General features: G+C 37.0%; 1 protein-coding gene across 3 annotated transcripts; it reads right to left on the bottom strand.

Moving 5' to 3' along the window:
• Nucleotides 1–313: 313 nt before the first annotated feature.
• On the bottom strand, nt 314–10750 carry matk (megakaryocyte-associated tyrosine kinase). Of its 3 annotated transcripts, none has more exons than XM_034529983.1 (13): nt 10529–10750; nt 10281–10316; nt 8224–8337; nt 8013–8128; nt 7353–7572; nt 6066–6159; nt 5884–5949; nt 5638–5737; nt 5329–5413; nt 4293–4366; nt 3922–4117; nt 3359–3445; nt 314–2161 (listed from the first exon to the last, which is right to left on the bottom strand). In XM_034529983.1, exons 3-13 carry the CDS (start codon nt 8335–8337, stop codon nt 1940–1942), a joined length of 1374 nt encoding a protein of 457 aa, XP_034385874.1. In that variant the 5' UTR covers nt 10281–10316; nt 10529–10750; the 3' UTR covers nt 314–1939. The 3 variants fall into 3 exon arrangements, with proteins under 3 accessions (XP_034385874.1, XP_034385875.1, XP_034385876.1); XM_034529984.1 differs by lacking the exon at nt 10529–10750 and adding an exon at nt 9891–9973 and having other exon boundaries at nt 10281–10519; XM_034529985.1 differs by lacking the exon at nt 10529–10750 and having other exon boundaries at nt 8013–8125; nt 10281–10519.
• Nucleotides 10751–10754: the final 4 nt, after the last annotated feature.

The following is a 10754-nucleotide window of genomic DNA, read 5'->3' as shown; positions in this document are numbered from 1 at the left end:
TTGTCCTGATAGTCTTGCATCAGTGCTATAGAAATACACATTGACAAACCACTGCTATTCAAAAATAAATCATTTAAATATCTAACTCATCTGCCATCAAATCTTTTATTATCATTTTTGTTAAACATGTGGTTCCTTTATAAATCCTTGTCCAGAAAATTGCTGCTCATCCCTTTAGAGAGCTCCAGGAAAACAGAGCAGATTGAACAAATTGTGACAGACCCTCGCTTGCGCCATACGATAACAAGAGACGGAGGATCAAGCCTCAATTTGGGGTCCGTCTCCTGGGACAGAGACAAATACCAGGCTTACGTAGACTTAAGTCAAATGACATCTTTATTTGGTCTTGTGACGTGACAACAATCCAAAAAAGAGGTTTCATTTTGTGGTAGGTTTAGAACTGAATGTGCATTAGAATATTTAATTGCATTTTCTATTAAAAAGCAGTTGATGAGTTATACAGTAATAAATAGAATACATCGATATCAAGGTAGATGTAAAATAATGCTGTGATGATCAAAGATTAGGAATACAGAAAACATTCTTTACCTGCAAAAATCCAAAGAGATCCCAAGAGGATGGTGGATAACACAAAGTCAATCTTATAATCTCTAAATCCTTATAAAGAGGGAAGAGAAAGTAGTAATAAATGCCGCATTTTCCTTTGATTTAGTCTTACGGAATAAATTGAATTTGAATGAATTGAATCAAAGCCCCCGCCCCAAGTATGCTGTCTAGTGGAGTGTGATGGACAAAGTGTCAAAAATAGTATGAGATTTGATTTCTAAGAAACAAATCTGGAAAAGAAAAAAACAAAATTCATCTTAAAAGTGAAAAAGCTAGTGAACTCAGGCTCACAGAGTATCTGTTGCAAATGAGCAACCCAATCTTCCCTACAGACAAGAACACTGCTTTTTAAAAAGGATGTACATCCCTCTCTTACTATAAACCAACAATAACAATTAATATTAAATATGTTTGACATATTAAGCCCTGAATCCATGGCATATTGTTGAAGATGAATGCCAGGAAACAAGCAGATTTGGGTGATTTGTGACTAAATCCCAGATAAACATTTTTTCTTGTTGTTTCCCGTACGTATGTTTGATCATCTTCAGACGTGTTTTCCAGACATTAAATACAAATAACCTGTGTTTAACGTAGATCTTTGATCATACAGGTACCATATTTATATGGCAAAAAACCTGACTACTAAACCGACATAGCAACATATAAGGTAATTTGGGAGACTCAAACTCAATGTGCAGTACTTCCAACACATGATGGAGTTATACTGACACTCACCATTGTCTTTGGCGACTCAATACTTGCTAGCTGCAGCAATACATTGATGGTTTTTGGAGTTTCATGGGGTCTGGTGTGGCATTACAAACAGTGTCAACAGACTTCAGACAGTGGCTCTGCATTGTCCTGTAGGATTGACTACCAGCCGCAACAATGTGTGGCTGACATTGTTTTGTGTGTGTGTGTGTGTTTGTGATCATGGCAAAATGTGGTCCTGGAGACACCTTCTGTAATGGGAACTACCAAAGAAGCTATTTTAAGTTCTTTGCCAGGTTTTTATATGTCTTCCTGTCTGTGGACAGATTTTGTTGACCGTGCAAGGTGCAGTCATTAGGATGTATCCTCTGGGGACCGTGGATGTATGTACAAAGTTTCATGGCAATGGACCAAAGCAAAGTTTAACATATTCATGGCTCCAACCGCGAAACCCTTTCTCATCAGCATTATGTGATGAGCAGAGTCGCATAATGAGTGTCTTGTCCCATCTGCTAGATTAAAGGAAATCCAGTAGGAACTCCACCGGGCCATCTTGTGTGATGCACACCATCAGAAGCAGGCAACAATGCGTGTGTTACCTGTCCATCAGCCGCCAGTCTATTACCACCATTGTGAGCTCAAAGATTCACAACAAAGATCAGCATCCAGAACCAGACCTGATCCCATCCCGGCACTCAGACCCGGGGATGTGTTTACCCATCTCTCGCTCAAGTTTCTCTCTCAGTTTGTGAAAAGCAGGTCTTCTGCGTGGCTCCTGCTCCCAGCAAATCCTCATCAGCGAATAAACGACGGGGGGGCAGTCCTCTGGAGCCTCCATGCGATAGCCCCCCTCCACCCTCTCCTTCACCTCCTTCAGAGACTACATGAACAGGAGCAACAGGGAATAAAAAGGAGGTGAAGAATTCATAAATTGTGAATTTTTATAAATATCCACAACCCTGATTACTACATCAAAAAAAGACTCTTATCCGTACTGTGTGTGTGAAATGAAACATTTGAGTCATTGCCTGTCTTATTATATATATGGTAAAACCACAAATACTAATAACAGACACACACAAACTTGGTCTCTCTGGCAACAGATACGAAATTACCAGTTGAAGAGTTTAATTAAGGGGATCACACACTTGATCCAAATAGATCAACCTGTGTATATATATACAAACAGGTTGTAATTAGGAGGTAATCATCAGCATTTAAAAGGACACCACACTGTGTAAGGTGCAAAAGACACACTCTAACTGTCCCTTCTATTCATGCTGTTTGATACTGATGTCGTCCTTGACCCGCCGGCCTCAGCAGTCATTGAGCACGGATTACCTGAGAGCTCCTGGTATGACAAACAGAGTGGTGTTTAAGTAGCATTATTTTCTTCTTTTCCAAAGTCTCTCTATTACAGTGACGCCATGATCCAGCCCTCATGTTACTTCAAACTGCTTCATCTGTTTTTGCCTGTTATGAAGTCTATGTGTACGATGTAGCTTCCCTCTTCCTCCATGCCAAAACAGTTTATAAAGTAGATTAGCTAGGCTAAGAACCGTAAGATTACTTTTTCTAATTGTCGCGCACAATGTACAGTAAACCTCAAGCCTTGCTGACGCACTTCTATGATCTTCGTGACCTTTCCTGCTCAGACGCCGTAAGTCGATCCAGAAGATGACGGTCTAGAGACGAATCTGACCTCAAGGCCTGGTAGCTTTAAACTGACACACTTGTGACTTGCTAAACATCCTAACATGACACAGAGCGACCTTAACCAGCCCGATACTCTTTCCTGTTGGCCACAGGACAGAAGAGGAAAGATGTATCTGAAGTCTTAATTTTTCATTTCATATTCTTTAGGGTGCCGTTTCTCAAAATCTGCTATTTTATTGATTTTACAGATGGAAGATTGATTTTGTCTGATTGATTCAAAGGAATTGTTCAACTTAAACATAAACATAAAGGCGAGTTAATGAATGAGTTTTAGGCAGATTGTATTGCCTTTGGACAGAGCCATGCTAGCTTCCCCACATATCATGACAATATAACAGTGACGTGTTCTGGTGCTACTTACCATCTTAGGATAAGGTTGACGACCGTAAGAGAAGATCTCCCACAGGAGAACACCGTAGCTCCAAACATCTGATTTTGTGGAGAATTTCTGCATCATGGGAGCAAATATAGAAACATTCAAAACATGGAGACGAATACATCTTTTAGGAATAATTTGTTGTTATGAAACAGTAAGTAGTACACTCTGACAAACTGAAAGATATGCATCAGGTCCTTACACCAACTTACTCTTTATTGATGGATTAATACTGAAGCTTTAGAGTAACTGTGTGTTTTGTATTATAAACTAAAAGTTATGACTGTACTGTGATAAACACGTCAATGCTGGTCAATGCTGAATCTATAATAATTGGCATTTCATGGTTGAAAATAGCTCAAAACGCGTTGCGAGGCCAATCTTGGGACCAAAAAAATTTTAACGCTTAAGCTTAAGCTTATATGAAATAATTTAATACTAAAAAGAGGTCTCATAGAGACAGAGATATTTCACAGAGGGGCAGAAAGAGATATAAATACATGAAAACAAATCCCAGGTTGAAGAGAAGTGACACTCTTCCAACCGACCTCTTTCTTCAGAGCTTCGGGGGCGGTCCATTTGACCGGCAGTTTGGCATTATCCGACACCTTCGAGTCCACCTTGGTCAGGCCGAAGTCGCTGACCTTGGCCAGGCTGTCTTCAGAGACCAACACGTTACGAGCGGCCAAATCTCTGTGAACCAACTTCTTGGACTCCAGGTACTCCATCCCCTCACACACATCACTGACCACATACACGTAAACACACAGAAACAATTGTCATTACAATGTTGTGCATGAAACTGTTGAACGCGCACAAACAGTGTAAAGTATATACAGTTACTAGCAGTTTTTTCATCTATGGAACCAGCTGTCATTTCTGCTGGATAGAACGTTAAAATCTTTAAGTTTGAACTCACAGAGCAAAGCGGAGCAGCTGATCCGTGTTTACAACTGAGCGCCCTCTTGTCCTGAGAAAGTTGACAAGGTTTCCCTGCAACACAAACACATATAACACATATATAAAGTACTCATAAGGTTATATTTGAACATTTCTTAGTTAGTATTATGAGAAATACTAGATGTAGACAGAAATACAACAAGCAGCGCTTAACCGATTGCAAATATTTAATATTTTAATGTCACCTAAAGTCATTCTAAGACTTTACTTGAGGCCAAGCAACTACAATGAGCTTCTGCATTTTGTCCTACTGTCATTGAACACAAGAGGAAGTCAGACTCTGACTCCTTAAAGTTGCTTCATTGGAAAATTATTGCATCAGTGGTGGCTCCTAGTGGCAGCAGGCGGTCTGTAATTGTTTGGATTTTTGGACTGAAGGTGACATTTATCATTTCACATGGGAGAAAGTGGTGTTAGATTCAGGGAATAGCTCAAAACCGAACATCACAATAAAATACATGAAATAAAAACACACGGAAATATGAGCCTGAGACGCAAAGTCATTCACTCAGTTAAAAAAATATATAGAAATTAGATTTCACAAAGCATACACACTTTAGTACCCAAATTACAAGCAAATACATGATCAGTGCAAACCTGCAGATATCGTAACGCCTCACAACCCCTCTGTCTGTCCTCCAGGAGTTTGACCAGATTATTTGGTTTCACAGAAAGTAAAACAACCCTTGTAAACTAATAAACCCCACATAACTATTTATTCTCACTGGTTGCTGGTGGTGAATTTGCACTAAAATGTAGATAAATTCATAGCTGGTGAGTTTTCTGTGATACATGGCACCAATACGCTTCCCACCAATGACTTATCTTGGCGTCATTATGTTTGCGAATATCTATAGGCTTTCACTTAATATATGTGATTACATTTTCTGCCTTGTTGTGTGATATAACAAGGCGTCTTTAAGCCATACTTAATATTAATTTACTCTGTTACCTATTTTTTTTTTATTGCTCCCAGTTTATTAAATTAACTGTACCTTAGTCATGAGCTCCGTGACAATATGAAGCCCTTTGTGAAGAATAACCCCCAACAATCGCACCAGGTTTTTATGCTGGAGCTTCCTGTATGGAGTGAATTCTCATTAAAGACAGTGACAACAGTAATTAAAATACTAACAAGTTACATTTGATTCAAAATGATATAATCACTTGTACAAGCTAACATTAAGAATTTATTCATTGAGCAAACTCACTAAAACCAGGTTTTACTAGTATTGCATTCACAGCTCGTCAAAGTATTTTGCCAAAACATGAACAAGTTAAATGGAGGAAGTCCTCAGACTCACGTCATGACTGTGGTCTCCTGCAGGAAGGCCTGGGCAGTGACATCACATTTAATGGTCTTTACTGCCACCCTCTGGCCCATATAGTCTCCTTCATAAACGGCTGGGGTTGACACACAGTGTTTAGTGCATATGTACTAAAACAGAAATATTATTTTCTGGAAATATTTGTTGACATCTCTAATTATAAATGTTGTGATGTTGGAAACAAAGATAATAAGAGGAGTAAATAAAATCAAATAAGCTCACCACCAAACTCCCCTTCTCCTATGTTCTCTCCCAGTTTGAGCTTCGTAATGTCAAGCAGCCATCCAGCTGGAGAGGAGCGAGAGATGAACTGTGAACCTTACACCTTTATAAGCCTTCATAATTATTATTGTTGGTATTATATTTGATCTGTATAGATGCAGTTATCTTGCCCTCAGACTTACTTTTGGACAGCTCCAACTCAGCTGACTTGGTTCCTTGTTTTTGTTTGGGCTTCAGAAGAGTTGTAGCGATGGAGCCTTTGTTCTTTGAGTAGAACTGCAGAGATGGAAACACACAACAACAGATATTCAGTTATTTACAGTAGATGTTATTATATGTGATATTTGGCATGTTCATTCTCCACAGTCTGTGTGAAGTGCTGTGTAAAGGTTGCCACATACATACGTTTTATGAATGAAGAGTACATTCAATATTTCCTCTAGAGAATAATGAGCTCATGGTAACTGAGAAATTAACATCTTCACAATACTCAGGAAGCCACTTGAAGAAAAAGCAATGACCATGACCAATATCATTTCTCACAGGTAGAAAAACTGCACAACACAGGTAATGTATGGATACTCTTCAATGTCACTGTAAGGATTCCTAACGACAAAATACAAAGCAACGAAGGGTGGCAGCTGAATAAAATTACACAAGTAAATTATGATCCTGCGACACATCACAGCCCGGTTTTGTAATGTCAGCACTGAGACAAAATAGCATTTATAACATGATTCAGCCCAAATATTCATCTGGACCTCTTCTCTGTTTCCAGGAGTAAGTCAGCCGGTCTGACTCAGGCCTGAAGCCATCTGTGGCTCCCTGATAAGAGCCGGCCATCTCTGTGAATTCTATCCACAAACCTCACTGCAGCAAAGCTTCCAATGCACCCTCACACAGACACAGGCCAAATACAGATAAACCACAAAAGAGCTTTGTGTGTTTTCCGGTCTCCACTTCCTTTTGAAACATGAAATATGTATTTTTAACCTAGCGTCAGTTATGCTGATTGGTTTTCAGGCTGACAAACACTTTGACCAAAAATACAGCAGGCATCAGAGTGCCGTGGTCCCCAACAAATAAAGACGTATGTTCGGATTTTTTGGTACAAATTATGTGGAATGATTCCAATGATTTTGGAAACATGGTGCCTATATTTGTTACAGTTGTATTTACAGCAGTTTTCAGTTATCCAATTACACAAACTAGCAAAATAAACTGGAATTAATACACTTTTGAAAGGCACGTTCAACTAATTATCAACTATTTATTTTTAATGCAATGCATATCTTAACAATATATTGACTATATTATATATTTACTTAATTAATTAATCATTAAATATATATATATATATATATATATATATATATATATATATATATATATATATGTATTTATATTGTTTGTCCTGCATACATATAGAATTACACAACTTAAATTGAATCTAACCAGGAGCCGCTTACCTCTATCATGTCAATGAGGTTGTAGAAAAACTGTGTGTTATCAATGGTCAGCTGCTTGTCCTGATAAATCACCCGATAGTGGATAACATCTCCGGAGACACTGACACACAGGACGTAGTCGCCGGGATGGCGGACAGACTCTCGAACCAGAAACAGGCCGCTCTCAGCCGGCTGCAGCTTACACACCGCCTCTGGACCCGAGATCTTCCCATGAAACCAACTGGTGAAAGACAGCACAGAGTGGGCCACACACAAATAATAAAAAAAACATCTGTCTCATAAGTTTCAAATACAGATGATCATTTTCTAACAAACATGTCAGTGGTTCACACACCAGAAAAGGAGGTTGTAGTGATTAATACAGAGACAATCTTTGTTATAGCACATCTAAACCACACCATTTGGTCACAAGAATAGTTTTCAACATTGATCAAGCAAACGGCTAAAGTCTCTGTGTCACAGTCACATTGCTTGTGGCTAACCACATGTAAACATGGCTGCATCCTACTGATGTGAGATAGTCATGGCTGCGTCCTACTGATGTGAGATAGTCATGGCTGCGTCCTACTGATGTGAGATAGACATGGCAGTCCTTCAAGCTCTCCTGGAGCAGCACGAAGGAGAAAAAAAGTGTAAAAATGAGAGGAAGAGGAGACCTACGGCATAAGGCTGAGGCTGGGGTCAACGCACAGAGCCTCTCTTTCACGCACATTGGTGGCGTTTATGAGTCCTTCCTCTCCTGAGGTGTTGAGTCTGGCCTTGTAATATCCCTTCTTCTAGAAAAGAGCAAAGTCTTGTATCAAATGAGAGGAAACAAATACAAAAATGAACTGAGCAAACAGATTGTAGCTCCTTTTAAACGTGACGGTACCGTGCTGGCATCAACGATAGTGAGGATGTCTCCTTTGTGGTAAGCCAGTTCTCCAGGTTTGGGTTTCCTGTGATCCCCCTTGGCCACACACTGTGTACCTGCAGCCCAGTTCATCTTCAGGAGCAGAGGAATATTAATAATTATAATAGTCAGACTTTTAACTTAAAAAAAACCTGTAAAATATTTCATATATATACACACACACACACATATATATGTATATGCTGTATATATATATACATATACATATAGATATATACATATACATGTACATACATACATATACATATATGTATACATATACACATATATATACACATATATATATACGTATACATATACACATATATACACATATATATATACGTATACATATATATATACGTATACATATACACATATATATACGTATACATACACACATATATATACGTATACATACAAATACATATATACGTATACATACACATACATATATACGTATACATACACATACATATATACGTATACATACACATACATATATATATATATACATACACACGTATATATATATATATATACACACACACATATATATATAGATATATATATATCTATATGTATATAGATAGATATATGTATATATATGAATACATGTGTATATGTGTATATATATATATGTGTATATATATATGTATATGTGTATATATATATATATATATATACACATATATATGTATATATATATGTATATATACACATATAAGTATATATATACATATGTGTATATGTATATATATATACTTATATGTGTATATGTATATATATGTATGTATATGTATATGTATATATATACATATACATACACATACATATATACATATATATGTATATGTATATGTATATATATATACATATACATACATATATATACACACACACATATACATATACATATATATACAGATATATATACATACATATATATATACACATATATATATATACACACATATATATATGTATATATATACACACATATATATACACATATATATATACACACATATATATATGTATATATATACACACATATATATACACATATATATATACACACATATATATATGTATATATATACACACACTATATATATATATATGTATATATATATACACACACACATATATATATATATATATACACACACACACACACACACATATATATATATATATATACATATATACACACACATATATATACTCACACACATACATTATATATATATACACATTATATATATATACACACATATACATTATATATATATACACACATTATATATATATATATACACACATTATATATATATATATATATATACACATATACATATTTACAAGACAATTAAATAGTTATGTTTTCTTCAACGAACTATGTCATTTGGTATATTTAATGGAGAAAACGGCTGTTATTTTAGTCAGTTTGTTTCAAGATTGATCTTGAAAAAACAGTTTCTTTTAAATCCAAGACTTAAAGATCCGAGGTTAAGCGAGCTGTCTCTATTGTAACTATAGTCACTGACAATTGCATGAGTCTTTGTAGGAGTTGTCTTAGGAGATCATTAGGAATCCCTCCAATATAATATGATCCCGAAAAAACTTCTGCCTTATAGACTTACCCAATGTTATCATTTAATCAGTAATGGTGTTCATGATACATGCATCCAGATCAAGATTATGCTCCATCTTTAACCAATGAGAACTGCAGATATAGAATATATTTTACAATACAATATGCACTCCCAATCATCTCACGGCCCATTACATTATATTAAAACTCTATTATTACTCAACTTTCTTTTTAATTGACTTTAGTTCACACTTCAGTTTGTTTGATTCATAATAATCGCATGTATTTTACTTCTATTGTTGAACATCACTTGTCAACAGCCCCAATGTTTTACCAAAACATCACACCAGATATTAAAGGGGACCCGATTCAGCTATTTGTATGTATGCCGACTTAAAGCCAAAGCACATAATTGGTCGCACACAGCACACAGGCTTACCTTCAGCCATCAGCAGGGCAGGAGGGTTGGATAGCTCTGTGTTCAACACAGTGACATAACATGACATTATATTAAACTGTGCATAAATAGCGCTTCTAAGAGTAGCTGTTGTCGAGACGCTGCGGATCCAACCGCACCACCGAGCCGCTTCAGACGTCAGCGGGTTGCAGGATGTGTCGCATACATGGAAAGTAAAACGCCCCGCAGAGCTCGTTCAGTCTGGTTACTTGACATGAATGTTTCAGTACCTGCGGCTCTCCGGGCAGATGTTGAGCATTCCTCTTCAGGGCAGCTGGGTCCGCAAACAAGAGCCGGAAATCGACTTTAAAACCCTCTTCGACTCAACCGGCGGGGACGTTTTCTGTCAAATGTCTTCCTTGAAAACAACACTGTAACGTTCACGTGTCATCTGTCGGACCTCGTCCTCAGTACTTAAGAAAATGTGGTTTATATTTCATGAGGCGACACAAGAAG

Source organism: Cyclopterus lumpus, chromosome 4 (genome assembly GCF_009769545.1).
Source record: "Cyclopterus lumpus isolate fCycLum1 chromosome 4, fCycLum1.pri, whole genome shotgun sequence".
NCBI lineage: Eukaryota > Metazoa > Chordata > Actinopteri > Perciformes > Cyclopteridae > Cyclopterus > Cyclopterus lumpus.
The sequence above is the reverse complement of the archived record's forward strand: the minus strand, read 5'-3'. Positions and strand labels throughout refer to the sequence as shown.